This window comes from Galeopterus variegatus, unplaced genomic scaffold (assembly GCF_000696425.1).
Source record: "Galeopterus variegatus unplaced genomic scaffold, G_variegatus-3.0.2 Scaffold393, whole genome shotgun sequence".
Taxonomy (NCBI): domain Eukaryota; kingdom Metazoa; phylum Chordata; class Mammalia; order Dermoptera; family Cynocephalidae; genus Galeopterus; species Galeopterus variegatus.
Window position 1 is genome coordinate 593,704 of NW_007726504.1, and position 18,808 is coordinate 612,511.

Here is an 18,808-nt window from a genome sequence, read left to right on the forward strand (position 1 = left end):
CAGACAATGCTCATGGGATCTTGCTGCTTCTCTTTCTGAATACTGTATTCCCCTCTGAGTCTCTACTCTGTGGGTAGCCTTGAAGAGGCAACATTTCTCCTCCTCTTTCAGAGACTTCATTTACCATGAAGCACGATGGTTGAAGCATACACCACTTCAACCATCGCCTCAATGTGAATGACTCAAATCTGTATTTCTGCTTTGTCTCTCCTAATTTCTAGCCCACATTCAAACAGCTGGTGGCCACTTTCCCCCAGATAGGTTGCTGTCATCTCAATTCAACCTGTTCTAAACACTTGTACGACCTGTCATCCTCCCTCCATCACCCCCATCCCCACCCTCACAGAGCTATCATTCTTTACTATGTCTTTTGCCTTATCCACCTCCTCTTTTTAACTGCCACTGCCCCTGCTATAATGCGAACTCTTATTTTAGCTTCACTCAACCTTAAACAATTCCAAGAGCTTCTTGAGCCTTTTTCTATTCCAGTATATTTTTTTCTTTCTTACGTGTTTAAAAAAAAGTAAAGTTGCTGGATATCCAAGACTTGACTTTATGCTTGATATTTAAAGGTAGGCCCAAAGTTTAAAGGAGTCCCCAAAGTCATCTGAACTACAGTATAAACTGAGTATTAAAAGTAAACTCTAAGTGGAGAAATATGAGTATATTTAGTAAATCATAATCAAATAAACAGATTGCCACTATGAAAGATCTATACAATTTATATGTACAAAGCTGCCAGGTTTTATTTGCAAAGATAATGACATAGATAGAAAAGAAAAAATTATCAAGTTACCAGGAAAAAATTATTTTCTAATTTACTACAATTAAAATATCATGACTGTAGGGGTACCATATCAATATACCATAACAGAAAGTTCAGAAACTAGAAAAAGAGAAGGAAAAACTTATTCCAACCATCCTAATGTAACTATTACAAACAGTTTGGATTTTCTTCTCCTTTTTATCTTCCATGTGCATATGTTTTGAAAGTTTAAAATCACAGCTAAAAAGGAATTCAGTTGCAACCTTATTTACTGAACTTTCATACTGTTGAATATGTTGATTTCTTCCTTTTAGTTATTACTATAAATAAAGTTGCAATGAACCTTTGCATATTCTAATTTACTTCTTTAGGAGAGATTCCCAAAAATGGGATTAGTGGGCATGGGCCCAACCATTTTTATGACTACTGAAACATCTTGCCAAAATATTTCCAGAAAGATTGTTACTATTTACAATGCCACAAAAGCACATATGAGATCATAAGTTTCCACATGCCGTCATCAGCACTGCATGTCACAATAAAAAGTGGTAACAGTTGGGAATTAGTAAGTAAAAGTGGTTTGTTTGGGTTTTTTTTTTTTTTTTTTTTTTTCCTTTTTTTTTTTTAATTTCACGATTATTGCCAATGATTAAACATCTTTTTCAATTTTTAAAACACTAGTTGGGTTTCTTTTCTTTAGGCACAATTAAATGCCCATCCATCCATCCACCTATCTATTTATTTACTTATTTTTCATTTCCATTTATTAAACATTCCTCTATCTGCTACTTATATTTTATCTTACTTTTTCTCTTAAGAGTGAGGAAAATTTATTATCTCACATAAGACAACTCGGGGAAGAGTGGTTCCAGGCTCAGCTGCTTCAGCAGCTCAACAATGAAGCCTCAGAATCATTCTAGCTTGCTACTTTGCCATCCTTGGCAAGTTGGCTTGTCATCTTAAACTAACTCGATTCATGCTTTCGAGAGGGATGCTGCAGTCCTAACTGCCACATGTACACAACAACATCCAAAGACTCAAAAGGCTTCTGATAGTCTCTCTGTGAATGAGTATGAGTGTCTATGAATTTTTTCTCTCTCTAGATTTTGGAATTAAAAAGTATAAATATTACACAATGTATACTACATTCTCTTATAATTTTAAAAGTGCCTTCATACTTGTGGTTGTAGTTCCCTTTTCATATTTAGTACATTATATTTATTATTAAAACATTTTCATTGTTAATATAACACATGTACAGAAAACACACGAAACAAAAACTTACAGGTCAAGAATTTATAAAATGAAGATCCATGATCACCACTCAGATCAAGAAAAAGAATATTGCTAGAATTCCAGAAGTCTTCATAACTGGGCCCCCCAAAACACTACTATAGTCCCATCTACCCAAAGTAACAACTATCATGACTTTTAATTTCTTGATTTTCTTTATTAGTTTACCATCTATCTACACATGCACCTATAACACTAAAACTAACACTAAAGTTTTATTTGCCTGCTTTTCAAAGTTTATGTAGATAGAATCATCAAGTATTTGCATCTATCTTCTTCTATTTGTATTAGTTTGATGAAATTCATCCATGTTGAGTACTACTGTGGTTTCTTTTCACTGCAGTATAGTATTCTTTCATAAAAACATACTATCATTAATTTATCTGTTTTATTGTTAACAGAAATCTGGAGTATTTCTAGATGTTGGCTATAACAAATAATGCTGTGCACATGCTTTTACATATCTCGTGGTACTCGTGGCATTTCTCTACAGTACATAAGAATGAGTGAAAACGCTGGGCTGCAGCATATATATATCTGCAACTTGAGTAGATAATTCAAAAATGGTTACAACAATGTGTATTCCCATCAACAGTGTGTGAGAGTTTGTGTTTTTCCATAGCCTTGTCAATACCTGGTATTATCATTTCACTTTAGCTAATCTGCTGGATGTGCAGTGCTCTTTCTTTGTGGTTTCAATTTTGCATGTCCATAATTACTGAGATTGAGGATCTTCTTGTGTTTATTAGACACCCAGATAGCTTCTTTTGCGAAGTGCCTGTGTTCTCATGTACATTTTTTAAAATTTGGCTTTCTTTTTCTTATTGATTTGTAGGTATTCTTCATTTAAAAAACCCTCTTTTAGTCATATACATACCATATATATTCTCACATTTTGTCTTGCCTTTTCACCCTCTTTATATTTTTGATGAACAAAGGTTCCTAATTTTAACACAGGCAAATCACTCAATCTTTCCTTTTTGATTAGGCTTTCTTTGGTTCCCTATTTAAGAAGACTTTCTCTATCCCAAATTTGTTCAATGCTTTAAAAGCTCAAGGATGCCTCTGCTTTCGACAGCATGTGGCCTGAAGTATACTAGTTTTTGGGAAACAGGAAGAAAACTCAACAAAAATTGAAATAGGAATAAGGCAAATGGAGGACTCATCTGTAAACATATTATGCATTTGAAAATGACAATATCACTAAAAATGATATGGTTTAAAGGTAAAGTGAAAATTTCTGGAATTGGTGTATAACAAGTTTCTAAACCTGTACTAAGTAAGTTATTATACATATTATGTATTAAAAATTTGGTTAAAACAAGTAGAATTCACAATCCATGCTTATCCTATGGAATAAACATTCTTTTCCAATAGACAAAGAACATAGAAAAAAATTGATCACATGCTGGACCACAAAAAAAGTACCAGCAAATTTCAGAGAATTTTATCATATGGAGGTAAGTTTGCCAGAAACAAAATAATTCAGCTAAAAACAATATTCAAAAGATAACTAGAAAATCCCCGTACTTTTGAAATTAAGAAAATAACTTAAAGGCCAAAGAAGAAGTTATAAAGAAAATTAGAAAATATTTTGAATTGAATGTCAATGGAAATATACATTTAATTTTATTAGTGTTTTTAAAGAAACACTGTTAATTCAATTTGTATTATGTTTGTTTTCCTATTTCAAGAATTTTTGCTTTTTATAATTTGTTTCTACTCAGTCGAGGTTTAATGTGCTGTTCTTTTCTAACTTCCTGAGATGGAGGCTTTAGCTCACTGTTTCCCGGCTTTCTGTTGTTAAAAGGTTTAAATTTTTCATAAAGCACAGCATTATCTGTAGCCCACATGGGTTTTGTAGGGCTTCCTCATTCTATGACTTGTTTTTTTGTCTGTTTTGGAAAATTCTTAGTGATTATCTCTTCAAAGTCTGCTTCTGCCCAATTTTCTCTGTTTTTGCCTCCTGGGACTCCAATCTAATGTATGTTAGACCTTCTCATTATATCCTCTAGCTCTTACATGTCTTGATTTTCCATCCCTTTGACTCTACAGAATTCTGGATTATTTTCTTTTGTTTTATCTTTTAGTTTACCAGTTCTCCTATTTGCTTTGTCTAATCTGTTATGGAACCCATCCATTAAGTCCTTAATAGTATATTTTTTGTTCTAAAATTTCCATTTTTTAAAAGTTTCTGGGCCGGCCCGGTGGCGCACTGCTACAGTGCACCACTTGGGAGCGCGGCGGCGCTCCCGCTGAGGGTTCGGATCCCACATACAGACCGGTTCCCGCTCACTGGCTGAGCGAGGTGCGGGCGCAACACCGAGGGTTGCGATCCCGTTGCCGGTCCCGGTCCAGCACGGGCGCGACACTGAGGGTTGCGATCCGTTGCCGGACACGAAAAAAGACAAAAAAAAAAAAAAAAGTTTCCAGTTTTTTGCCAAAATTCTCAACCGGTCCAGTACGGGCGCGACACTGAGGGTTGCGATCCGTTGCCGGACACGAAAAAAGACAAAAAAAAAAAAAAAAAGTTTCCAGTTCTTTGCCAAAATTCTCAATCTTTTCTTTATCTCCTTGAACATAGTAAAAATTGTTATGTTAAAGTCGAAGACTGTGCCTAATAACTCCAACTTCTGGAGCTCCCAGGAGGCTGATTCTATTGTTCATTTTTTTCTGCATATTTTCATTTATATTTTATTGCTTCTGAGTAGGCTTAGTTAGTTTTGCTTATGTGCCAAGTAGAAGTAATAAGGCCTGGGATGGTTTTTTATTCTTACTTTATTCTTCTAGAGATTATTTGCCTTCCTAGGCATCCTGGGGTCCCGAACAGTAAGATCAACACAATCTAATTCAAAAAGTGGGAAGGTGCGAATACAAGATGTGGCTACTAAGAGAGACTTTACCTCTAGCTCCCTTTACTTCTAGGGTCAGACTTTTGAGGCCTCAACCCAAAGTGAGAGGAGTATTCTAGGTCCTCCCAATTCTTGGTGGACCCTGAACTTATTTTTTTTGGGGGGTGGGGGGGGCAAAAAAAAAAAAGGAAAATGTACCCATAAAGAGTACATGGGCATACAAACAACTAAGTTGAAAAGAAATAAACTATAAATATTTGGAATTATACATACAAGAGTAGCAGTGCTAATGTATAACCATCAAGCCCTTTAGGTATTTTCCCACACTTAATTGTTATCTGATAAAAAAGACCCTACAACAGGTCTCTCTGTTTAATTCTATTAAAACAGCATTTAATATAGTGACAGATTTAATTAGGGATTTATTCCTACAATATCTAAGCACGAAGAGAATTCCTGCCCTTGTTTTCAGATAATAATTATGAGAATTGTCACTATCATAGATTAAGAGACCAAGATGACTTACTGTGATGAAAATCCAAAGGGCTACAGTTACTCTTGTAAGTTCTTTGACATATATGCCATGATTTTATAATATTAAGATCCTAGTCTATCCTTACCAGCACTTCAGGGCTAGGTGGACACATTTATGACATATGTTTAAACTGGTAGTCACCTTGAGAGGGGTCCCAAAAAGGAAAGAACCTATCTGGCTACAACTATGACAAAGTGTGAATGTTCTACATGTGACCAGCAAAGCAGATCCTTGAGATAAATCTCTCACAAATCTCTTCACATCTCTAGAAGTAGGCCCACCATTTCTTTGTATTCCAATCTCTCTGAAAATATTTCATGCAATTGTAAGATATAGCAGTTTGCTGATTGCTCCTTACCTAACTTTGGTGAGGACAAAGGAAACGGAAAGCTTCTCCTTAAGAAACTTTTTAGTCTTTAGAAAAGAAGAATGTCTGGTATGGAGGAGGCACTTAATATACACTTATAGAATGAGTGAGTAACTGAACTTAAGGCCAAGGTGTAAGAAATAAAACAGGTGTGTTGTGGAAAAACTGTTAAGTATTAGTGAAAGTACCCCTCAGAAGGAAATTTGATATTAGGCCTTGTTTCAGGGACAATATTCCTTTTAACTAAGATAGGATAGATGCCTACAAAGTGAAACAGTAGGAATTCACTCACCCACTGGGCTGCTTCCAGCTCCATTTGGCACTGTGAGGTCTGTAGTGCTCAACATCCCACCTAACAATGTCATAGAGAAGAGAGGGCAGAGAATGAATATGAGTTAGCTCTCCTTATTTGACTGTCTATGAACTGAATAGAAGTAATCCTCATTCCATTTCTTAAAAACCACAAAAATAAAAACTAGCCCAGTCTACAGTTGGCATTAATGTGTAATTTGATATAGTGTTATATACATATATAACACTATATATGTATATATGTAGTGTTATATACATATATATGTGTATGAGTTTACCTATCAAGCTCTGATGTGTCTGCCTTCCTGTGCATCAATATCAAATAGTATGTACTGATAAGAATGGGTACAGTGTATATGGAGTACCATTAAATCTAGGACTTAAGGAAGAAGAGACACTGCATTATACAGACTAATGCAGTAAACGCACTGCAAATTTCTGCTGAATGAGTGAACTAATTCAGGCAGGAGGAGATGAAAAAAACACTCTAACTCCAATCAGGTAAGTCTATTCCCTGTATTTCTAACATGAACGAGTTACACTCAACTTTAAATTTTTGCTCACAATATCCTAATTAAATTTTCTGCCTGTCAAAGTATGGCTTTCCCATGATAAAGAAATCTTATAGATGGCAGGTTCTCTATATTGTTCTGCTTTGCCTGACACAATGATAGACTCACAGATTTAAAAAAAGACAACTTTAAATGGAGCCAATTATGTAGCAGTGTCTCTTGTTCACCAAAGCAATAAAATAAAAAGTACCAGAGTAAGAAACTGCTTATGTTAGCAATTAATTTTTTCACACTGTTTGTTAAAGAACCAAAGAACAGATATTACTACATACCTGCATTGCCAGTACTCGGTGGTCTCTGAGGAGCTCCAGGGGATACATTTCTATGTAATGTGGCTTGAGGTGGGGAGAGCATGCTTGAATCTGCTAATGCTGAGCTGGCTGCCAAAGATGGGGACACAAGTGAACTCCCTGGGTTAGTGTAGGACAAAGCATTAGGGCTGCTCACAGGGACTGTGACAGACATTGAGAAGTTTTGAGGTGGCAAACCAGGCTGTAAATAAAGAACAGTAAGGAGAAAACTATTAGTTCTATTTTCACCTACACTAAGTAACTTATGAATTTTAATTTGACAAAGTAACTTGAGTTATTAGAAGTAGAGATGGGGATAAGTTCTCACTAAATCAATTTGCAGATTTTAGCTATTTTCTTTAGAATTATATTTGAACACAAATATGTTGGACATGAACCTTTTCAATTTCAATTTTTTATATTAATACATATATACTAATATAATTTATATATTTGATATTTCAAATATTTATAGAGATGAAAAGTAGAGGTTAAAATCTGATGATAAAGGAGTGTTGCTGAATCTAGACATTACAAAATATATCACTGTTACCAAGTAAGCATAAATTAGCATTTCCATGCAAACCAGTTTAGTAACATTACATTTCTATTGGGAGATCCCAAATATAACAAAAGCGGGAAAGTGTGTACACATATTACTAACTTAATACATCAAAAATGGGACTTTATAGATGAGCCCTGGTCTGATTTAATTGATTGACATTCTTAATGGGTAAAACTAAAGAAAAGTCAAGTAATTATACACATAACACAACGCAATTTGATGTAATGAAAATACAAACTCAATCTAAACAACAAAATTAACTACTGACAAACTAGTAATTCATTTTTTGGTATCCTTAAATTGTATGAAGATTAAATTACAAATATTACAAATGCCATCTTCCCTCCCTCCAAATATTACAAGCCCCTTTAAAAGGATATTTCCTATTTTCCTCTGGCATTTCCTCCATAGGCCATTTACAATATATTTGTTAACCATGATAAATAACAGTCCTCTTTTAAATTTTAAGTGAAAGGAAAAAAACCCAAAGCTTTCCTCTGCCCTCATTTTAAAACAGTGATTTGCAAAGTAAGGTAACACTGATAATCCGAAGTTGGATGAACATAAACAGGTCATATACTCAATTCAACAGCAGTTTATTTCAGGTAGAAAAATTACTATAGTTCATCAACAAATATGAAACTGGATATATAATAAAATTTTTATAAGAGTAAAACAATTTTATCTGTGCAATATACATATATATAGCCTGCGAAGCTGGTAGTATATTTGTGCAATATTTTTGCAGCTTAATGTTAACTGCACAGTCAACAACATCCCTATGAGGTCAAAGGGATTTTATTTGCTAATATTTTGTTTTTAAGATCCATAATGGTATTTGTCCAAAAATATCTCCTTAAAGGTATTTTTTCATGAGCTTCTTCCTATAATATAGAACTACTTTGAGGAAATGATCCAAGATGCATATTTTAGGGCAGAGTTTTAAGAGAATGAACTCTGACCAATAAATATCAGAATTGGGATCAATTTGTTCCATGAAGGCTGCATTATACATATAGAATTAGAAAATTAGATCCAGAATAATGGTCTTAATAGCTCTTGCCAAAAGAGCTTCCAGTGAGAACTCTTTGAAGACCTATGAAGTCCAGAAGCATGAACTCAAAGAAGTACTGTTTCACTATGGCTAGATATATGAGAACAGAATAATTTTAAAGTGACTATTTGGTTTGCAACTAGCTTAAGAACAATGACTCCTTAATTTAAAACTAAGCCAGGTCTCTCATCCTCAGTACCTACAGCATAAGCAAAGAATAGGAGTTTGGTGGTATCACTGCCAAGTGGTTTTGGGACACTTATAAAGAGCCAAACAGTAAGCTTAGCTCTACTACTGTTCTTAGCAACTATACAAAATAATTAAAAATAATTTAGAAACACCCAATTTAAGACATGGGAGAGAGAGGAAAGCATTATACATACTCTATATTAAAAATCATGGAATTTTAGAGCTGGAAGGGACCTTAAATACTATGTGAGTCAACTCACTCACTTTGAAGACAAAGGAACTGGAATTGAGGATGTTTAGATGCCACATCCAAAGGTATAGAAGACAAGTAGCAGAGCCTGGTTTAGGATGTTTTCTCTTCACTTCTACATTTAAGATACTGAACATGTACTACTATAAAACTGCAGCAATTCTACTCTAAAGTTCCATACAGTAAAATAAAATAAATTAATAAAATGCCCTTTTTTCCTTCTACTTATTGTTGTCATCATCCACTGTAAAAATAAACAAGATGTGTGGTCAATCTCTTCATGCACAAGATAAAAGCACAAACCATACTTTAGTACTCACTGCGATTTTATGATTCCGCATCATATTATCAAATTCCTCATTAATTTTTTTATATTTTTCTTCTGTATGTGGAGTTAGCACATATGAAGTATCAGGGTCTGGGCTGTCGCACCCTCTGTGTTCCTTCTTGTTCAGAGCCTAAATAATGAAGTTAACAAAAAGGATCAACAAATAAAAAGTAGAGGTAAAGTAAAAGTACTTACAGGGCCTCGCTTGAAAATAAAATCACTATCTTCATTTAGTTTGCTGAATCTGTCCTCCGAGAGTGGACTGTGCTCAAAGTAATCGTCAGCATCAGGGCTCTCACAACCATTAAGGCCTTTCTTTCTTAAAGTCTGAAATACAATTGGAAAATTCACACACAAATAATACTAACTTGCCATGAGTTTTTTTGTAAAATTTATTAAGAGAGCACAGACTGAATGAATTAAATTATACAAGAGCCACTGAAATGGTCTTCAAATGATCACAAATGTATTCTAATTCTTCAAATAAGGTAAACCTTAAATATAAGCACAATTAATTCTCCCATTGTACATTAAGAAAAAAGGAATATTTACTTGTTTGGATTCTTCCTTTCCAAACTTCTTGTAGAACCCTAAATTACTGACAGCTCAGACAGTTACAACTCAAATCTAATTACAGCCTGATCAACTTATCAGATGGGGCCACTGAGTATAAGAACTGAAATAGAAATCTATTAAAATGATGCTTCGAGAAGTTATAGTACCTTTATAAATTGAATATTTTAGTAACTTCATTTACTGACAGTACTTTCTGTCCACGAGAGTTTATCTTATTCACCAGAATTAGCACAGTATCCCAATAATTTCATTCCTAATTTGTTCTTGAATCTTATTTTCCTACATAATTTTGAAATGTAAAGGCTCAAATTTAATACTTATTTATATATGTCAGTAATGACTCTTTTCTACATAGATGTTCTTAGTAACTTTATATATATATATATATATATATATATTTAAAATTTGTACTCAAAAGTTATTCAGAATATATTCCCCTACTCCCGACCCTTTGCTAACTCTTTCCATAGTGCTCCTTCATGATTTGATTTAATCCATTGAATTAAACTTTCTGGAGAGTCATTAAGACCATATTGACCATTATTTTTTCTTACTTTGCAGTAAAAAATATAGTGAACAGCTGATCTTCAGATTTTTAATTTTTTAACAAAGTCATCATGAAATAATTTGTCTAGTACTTAAAAGAATAAATTTAAAAGGCTTGAAGGTCTATGGAATATTCATTTACTTTTAAGATGTCTAATTAAAAAAAAAAATCCTGAGGCAACTTATTTTAAGGTAGAGTTACCAGGTTCAAAACTTAAATAGGTTCAGGCTGGCCCGTGGCTCACTCAGGAGAGTGCGGTGCTGATAACACCAAGGCCACGGGTTCGGATCCTATATAGGGATGGCCGGTTAGCTCAATGGGTGAGCGTGGTGCTGACAACACCAAGTCAAGGGTTAAGATCCCCTTACCGGTCATCTTTAAAAAAAAAAAAAAAAAAAAACTTAAATAGGTTTGTGACTTGTTGATTTTCCAGGCAATCACAGAGAAGTATTAGGAAGTCAAATTTTTCCAAATAAACCTAACAGAGCTTAATTAGTTTAACCTAACAGAGCTTGATTAGGAAACAAAGTTTGATCAATAAGCTAGATAAGTTCATCAATAAATGATTATTTAAATTAGATTTAAGGTATTTTAAAATTAATTCATATAGCTCTTGGCATCCTTCAAAACATAATTAATTAATAAGTAGAATGTAAATATAATACATTAAGACTTGAGGTTTTTTTCCCTTATTTTTTCCAAAGTTAAATTACTTTTAAAATTTCACTTCACTCAATTCAATTTTTTAGTTTACATGCTTAAAGAATCATAAGCAATTATTGGTATAAATGTTAGCTTCTCAATTTACTTGGCATTTGCTAGGAATCCCATACACAATGCCTGAAACTCCCATTGCAATGCCATCACTAAAAACATGTGCACATAGCAAACTCTATACTATTTCCAAAATCTGCCCTATGGCACTAAGCTCTATGTGTTTAACTAATCGCATGGACATTTATGTGTACTTAGCCATAAAAGATCCTGCTATTCAGAACACTAAAGGATAGAGACATTTATCTTCCCCCATCCATGGTAGCAAGTTCTACTTGTCAAATCTATGCAAGTTGCTATCAGCAGTGAAAACATTAACACTCAGAATACTGGAACACATTGAACTCCTATAACCTACGAAGCCCTAGAAACAGAACAAATATAGTAGGTGCCTACACACAGATCTTATCACAAATTGTCAACTTATTCTAGCCCTAAATCTCTGGATATTCCCCCTTAATTTTCATGTATCTTAAGACTAGTTAACTCACAGTCTTGCTCTTCTTGGTATGCTAAAATGTTTATCACTAAACTTTCCACGAACAGCAATGACTGAGGACACATCTCCTTGAACATTTTTTAATTTAGAGGAAAAAGAATATTGCCTTTGTTCATTAATTACATGAAATTTTTATTCTACAAGGAGGGTTAACCCTACTTGTACTTATGAGGAAGGGAAGCACTCTGGTAGCTCCAGCTCTGCAAGCCTTCACTTCAGATAGAGTTCCTGTCACTGTGAGGGAATTTAAGAAGCTTATCAGCTCTAGATAACAAGCTAATGTACTTCTGTTTGATAGCCAACTTGTGTCTCCTTATCACCAAAACATGAAGGACCCAACTACCATAAAAAGACTAGTTTTCTGTCTTCTTTATCATTACCAAACAGCATAATAGTGAAAGTTCCTCCTATGTCACTGGTACTAACAAGAGGAATGCTGTATCTATTAACAAAGCCAGGCGAGGTGCATAAGAAACAGACCAGCTTCAGTTTTCTCAAGTGCTTCAAGTTAGCCACAATAAAAACACTTGCTCAATGCAGAAAAGTCTGAAAGGTCACCACTCTGAGGAATCTGCTTATAAGTGGTTTAAAAAAAAAAGGCATCGAGAATACTAGTACTGTGCACTCTCTAAGGCTATTACTATTACTGATAATTATATTCTATTCCAAAGTAAACAAACCTTCAAAAATACTTTATTTCTTGTAAATGTAACTAACAGATTTTCAGTGACATTCTAGTAAACTTAAGAGAAAACTCAATTGTGCCAAAATAATTTCAAATTTCAGTGGAGTGTGCCATTTGATTTATCCCAGTTGCTTTTCTTAAATAATTGTATTCTGAAACATACATTACAAACTGCTCAAGAGATCATTTGATGAGCAATTAAACTATTAATCAATTTAAGCTGACTTGATACAACTTGTTCTATACCCTTTATGTCAGTGTTCCAAACATGTTTAAAAGTTCTAATTGGCAAGATTACTTAAATGAAATCCTAAAATTAATGTACCCACCTTTTTTCATCAGTCCATTTATACAGAAGACAGAAATGTTATTTTTGGAGGGTCAGTGAAGCACTTTTTAAAAACATTTTTCTACTCGTCATAATAAAGTTAAATTCTATTATGGTTTCAATGGGTTTTCTTTTTGTGATTTGGGCCAATTCAGGTACTTTGTGTCATTTATGGTAAAAATGTAGGATTTATACAATAAACGTCCTTAGCTAACATTTACCTTTCAACATTAGTTATGTAAGGACAAACTGTGAAATATTTTTAAATGGACCAAAAAAAAAAAAGTTAAGTATCTTTAGTGAAAAACTACTATATATTGTTTAGGGCACATCCTTCCAAGTTATCTGATTCTGTGGGTTTTATGTCATTGTGTTTGACGTATTTTACAGCTCTGTAGACACAGGAATTGTGGAAAACTTATGGTAATGCAAATAATTCATACTTATAGACATACAAATAAATTCTGTCTGGTGGAGGTTGAATTGACTTCTTTACGCCACTGTGGAAGAGCCAGTTTTTGCATCTATGAAGCAAATTCATTTGGTCTTGATGGGTTTATATATTTGTCTGATCTTTGAACTTATCTGTTAACCAGATGAAACTTTTTTTCAGGTTCCCTCAGTAATTAATGAGTTAAAATCTTTGACTCATGTTCATTTTATGTCTGAAAGTCATAATTTTACCTTTCTTTTAAGAAAATTATCTGTTATCAGTTATGAGTGTGAAACTACCCTTGACTAATCATTGATAGTAGATCTAAACTCAGAAAAGGGATTCCTAGTAACCCTTGATAGGATTTAGCATCAGATTGAATATTGGTTTTTAAAAGACAAAAAAGGAATGTGTTATTTAAAATTTTTGAAAATACTTGATCATCTAATTAGTGATCTGTATTAATTATATCAAATATTAAGAAAATATGATCAGAGAAGGCTTGTGACCTTTCAGTACTTGTCTTCAAGAAATTAAAGAGAGGAATCCTTAATTCTTGTGGCAATTCATAAATTAAATGTTAGAGTGTAACTGTCCAAAATGACAAACTTCACAATCTCCTGAAGCAGGGTTCCTTTCAATCTGAAGCTATTGAGACCTAACGTGAAATTCAAGCTGCTAGGGGAAGAGTGGGTAGTGTTCTGCCTGTAAGCATTTCCAGAGAAAAGAGATCCCTACATCACATCCACATTATTTCTGTGCTGAAAATGCCCAAATTAAACTTTAAGAGGTTTTATTTTTGTTTTTTGACATTAATTAAATCAGTTTTACCTATATGAAGAGGAACTTAAAGTCTTCTATCTATTGATCAAAGATACCAACAGCAGGAAGGTGATTGAGTTTTAAAATTTCCATACCAATTTTAAGAAAGAGCAGCAAAAAACTGAAATTTAGTACATTTAGTTTATATCCATCTTTGATTGTTTGACTAGGCTATTTTACAAGACTGTATAGTTGGATATCAGTTAACTTGCAGAAAACTAATAATAGCTGCAAATAATTCTTGTTTGTAGAAATGGTTTACTGTGGAATGCCACTGATTATCACCCTGTGGATACTGACCAGTTTTATTTCTATTTATGAATTCATTTCAGTATTCTTTAACTATAAATGTGCTGTATATTAAGTTCTCCTTTGAACTATTTATGATACCTTATTGGTTTTTTCATTCATTAATGAATTAAAAGTCTTTGACATGTTTTATGTTTTTGTAATGATCATGCCTTCTTCCAGATCTAATCGGCAAATTGGAAGGTTTATAGTTCCAACTGTCTGCTGTATCTTTTCATGTGGATTAATTTCTGAACATCTGTTTCAACTTAACTAAGATGAAATTTGTTATCTTTTATTAAACAGATCCCCTCTTCAAACTTACCTAGTCAACACAGCTAGAAACCCTGCTGTTCACTTGTTCTCTCCTACGTTGACATGGAATACCAAATTTTGTAGATTATCGTTTGCATTTTCACTTGCTACCACACTCACCCAAGCCTGAACTGCCTTGTATCTAGACTCTTATTATATCTTCTTTCACTTTTCTCTTTTCCTTCTAATCTGTCCCATAAATTGTTACAGATTCAGTTCCTCCCAATACCACTTTGAATTTATTACCTATTTTAAATTTTTGATGGTTCTCCATAATCTAAAGCACTGTCTCTAAACTTTTTAGATTACCTATAGATAGAGTTTGGATGTGTTGTCCCCACCAAAACTCATGTGGAAATCTGATCCCCAGTGTGGCAATGTTGGAAACTGATTGAGTCATGGGGGTGGATCCCATATGAAATGGATTAATGCTCTCCCTGGGAGAGGAAGGGTAGTGAGTGAGTTCTCGCTCTGTTAGCTCCTGTGAGACCTGGTTGTTTAATAGACCCTGGCACCTCCTCTCTCTCTCTCTCTTTTGCTTCCTCTCACCATGTGATCTGCTTGTACCCGCTGGCTACCTGCCACTTTCTGCCATGAGTAGAAGCAGCCTGAGGCCTGTGCCAGATGCAGCTGTTCCAGAATCATAAGCCAAATAAACCTCTGTTCTTTGTAAATTATCCAGTTCCATGTATTTGTTATAGCAACACAAAACGGACTAATATACCTACCCCATCAGCAAACATACTTCAGGAACAGCCTCCGATATATGTATATATTTTAATAAATTATATATATGAATGAATGACTGTCAATCTTTTTGAATATTAGTAAGCATATTTTAAAGATAAAATAGAATTTCTATTATTTTCTTCTTGAACTCCAACAGATATTTTTGTACATCTTACATTCCACTTTTGAAATAACAGATGTGGAGCACAAAATCAAAATTCCTTAGCATGACTGCAAGTGAATTACAGACTAGCTCTTAATTATTTTCTATCCTCCCTGAAAACTATGATCCAGCCAGTGGTCAAAATTACTGTCCTTACAACAGTCACAAAATTTTCTTCACTGATGCCAGTCTGTTTGTTTGAAACCCTATTTCTTTTCTGTATGACTGTTTTACAGCTCACTATGGCCTAGTTTTAACCCTATCTTTCTGTGAACTTTTTTCCCCCACTGCTTCCTATCCTAAAATTTTAAGAGTTCTTACTCTATAGGACCTTCACGTAATATACACTACCTTGTATTTACCCATCTTCTGTATATTTCCTGTATCTTCAACTTATCTATGAACTTTCAAATCAAAGAGTGAGGTCTACATTGCTTTACGTTTTCAGCATCTAGACAAAGTGTTACACACATGAAAGAGGTATTTATTAATACTTGCAAAATAAAACACAGCAGAGAGAGAGAGAGATCAGGATGCTTTGACAAGTTAAATGACTTCAGGAATCTTCTAAAACACAAAGTTATAAATGTCTTAAAACATAATAAATAATAAGGTAATCCAGAAACATCACTTTGTACAAGGCCGATCCACAAATATTGTTGATATTTGACTGTTTTTGAACTACAAAAGTGCAATTTCAAAAAGTTCAACTTAAGAGTTTAACTTACAATGGCTGATATTCTTAAAGCTGCTGGGAGATTCTCCATGGGTTTTTTGACAGGAAAAATTAGAATTACGGTTATTAGCAGCCTTTTTTCCTTAGGTTAAATGTATAGTTAGCGATAAGGTTCTGATTCTAGATATTATGAAAGAAGCACCTACATTTATTTTAAACCCAGTAGGCTGGAGCATAAACCTGGAATCTGAAAACCAAAAGAAATAATTTCCTAAAGTAAGGGAAACTCTATGCTATCTATAGAGGGCCAACCCAATTTAAATAAAATAAAAAATCTATACTAGCTCTGAGATAAAGGTCCCACAGCTCACCAAATCTTTTCTTACTGAAATACAAAAGATAGTATCATAATTAAAGCTTTTTTTTAAAACTTGGGAATTTTTCTTCGATTAAAAAATAATTATATAGTGACCCAGAACATCAATTCATTTTTACATGAAGACCATCAGTTGTGCCTTTAGTAAAGTCAGCTTACAAACCAGCCTTGGTGGCAGAGATGAGAGACTATGGAGCCCTTGACACAGAGTTCCTGGTGTGGCCTTCAGAAAGCCAGGTACTCCTTTTGGTCTTTGGGTGCCATATGTCGGCATCCTTTCAATAAATTCCTCCTTTAGCTTGAGCTACTTTAAATGGGTTTCTATCCCCTGCAATCAAAAATCTTGATGAAGAAAACTGTCAGTGATCTTTTAAGGTCACAAATGGTCTCCTTATCCAAGTCATGTATTTCTCCAAAAAATGTGCTAGTGCTTCCACACACTATAATCCAGAAAGAGCCCCAAATCTGGAAGTGATGATTATTTACTGTTTTTGGCCAAAGATAATTGATGCAAATAATGGTACAGAAGCCAACAAAGATCTTTAAAGTCATGGTTCTATTTTTCTACTTACAGAGTACTAGCAACCTTGCATTTCAAGTTCAAGGAAACATTTATAGAATTCTGGGTAGATGCTAATGCTTGGCAGACTCTGTACATTGCCTCTCTGTATGTTTTCTAGTCTACATACTAAATCTCTGCAAACTGGAGATGGAAAGAGTAAGGGAAGAGTGGTTAGAAAAAAAAAAGAGTTGAGAAGAACAATGCTGTTTAGACTTTTTTATAAGTATATCCAGGTTGTCTTTTATACAATAAGCTTAAAAAATAAACATATTTCAAATATATTATTAATTAGGCAGCTAGTTAATTGAAAGTGGGTTTCTTTCAGCTTATATTCTCTCATGTTAATCATTCAGCAAAAAATAATATACTTAAAATTTCAGATTTTACATATATGCACATACATACACACACATACATGTATTACAATAATCTTTGATTTCTGTTTACAGAGTAAATAAATCAGGATTTCTTTCATTCTAAATATATTTAAATAAACACTTAAGCCAGGTGGAGTCTTAAATATGAACTTATAAATATCCCAAAGAACTGGCATTTTCTGGAATCTTGAGATATGCTACTAAATTTTGGATTCAGGACTCTATACTGCTGGAGTATCTACCAGAGCCTGTGCCTGGTAAGACTGCAGTTTTAACTACTGCTTACTAAGAATTGAAAAAATTTTAATACGAGGGTACTTCAAAAGGTTTATCTTTCAGTTCTGTTTTTCCACTAACTTACTGAAGTACCCTTGTATATGCTCAACATTAAAATAATTGTCAAATTACATTCTAAACTAATAGAACTAAAGCATTTACAAGTGAAACTATGGAATTAAAAGCACTCAAGAGATATATATGCACAGTTTTTAAATGTACAGAAAGCTAGTCAATTAAATCAATCCACAATTTTGCCACCCACCTTCTCATTTCTGTGAAGCAGCTGAGCAGTAAATGCTCCATAGATACAGGATGAGTGGATAATTAGTAGATCTAATACAAAGTATAGGTGAGTACTTGTAAAATAAAGGAATAATAAGTTTTAAGTTCCAAGGAATTGAAATGACTATCAGAATATTTTAAAAATGAGAAAAGTTCTCCTTTTCCTCATTTTAAATAATTATTTCCAATTTTGAAACAGACACTACTTATTCTTTTTAGCAGCTTTGAAAACACACAAAAGCTTAATCTTTTAAGACTATATTCTTAAACATAAAGGTATACAAAAACTTATATAAAATTCAACAAATAATTATAAAATGAACATTAGTCATTTCAGTCAGGTTAAAAAAACCCCACACAGCCAGAGCTCTATATATCTCCCTTAATCATACAAACCTCTCCTCTTATACCATCCTAACTCTGTGATGACAATTTTCTGGATTTCCTTAATAGGTTTACTACATGTATACGTATCCCTAACAACATAATTCAGCTTTGCCTGTTTTTGAATATTATGTGAATAGAACCACATACAGTATATTATTCTCTCTTGCTTCTTTCATTATACATTGTTTATGAGATTCATCCATAGGGTTACAAATAGGTATAGCTTGTTCATTTTCACTAAGTTCTCATACTGAACCACATTGTATGAACAACAAAGAAAAACTTTATGCATTCTACTACAGACGCTGGAGTTGCTTCATAATCTGTTGGATATTAT

The 18,808-nt window shown here is 33.7% G+C and overlaps 1 protein-coding gene across 7 annotated transcripts in view; it reads right to left on the reverse strand.

Annotated features, from left to right (window-relative positions):
* The window catches only part of MEF2A (myocyte enhancer factor 2A), an 83,300-nt gene that overhangs the window by 26,264 nt on the left and 38,228 nt on the right, over positions 1-18,808 (reverse strand). For 3 of the 7 annotated variants that reach the window (XM_008568287.1, XM_008568284.1, XM_008568288.1), the window contains 3 exons: positions 9,569-9,700; positions 6,970-7,189; positions 6,106-6,165 (listed from right to left, as the gene is read on the reverse strand). In XM_008568287.1, coding sequence (XP_008566509.1) covers positions 6,106-6,165; positions 6,970-7,189; positions 9,569-9,700 — 412 coding nt within the window. Of the gene's footprint in view, positions 1-6,105; positions 6,166-6,969; positions 7,190-9,353; positions 9,504-9,568; positions 9,701-18,808 lie in introns of all 7 variants that reach the window. The other 4 variants (XM_008568283.1, XM_008568286.1, XM_008568285.1 and 1 more) reach the window with 2 other exon arrangements.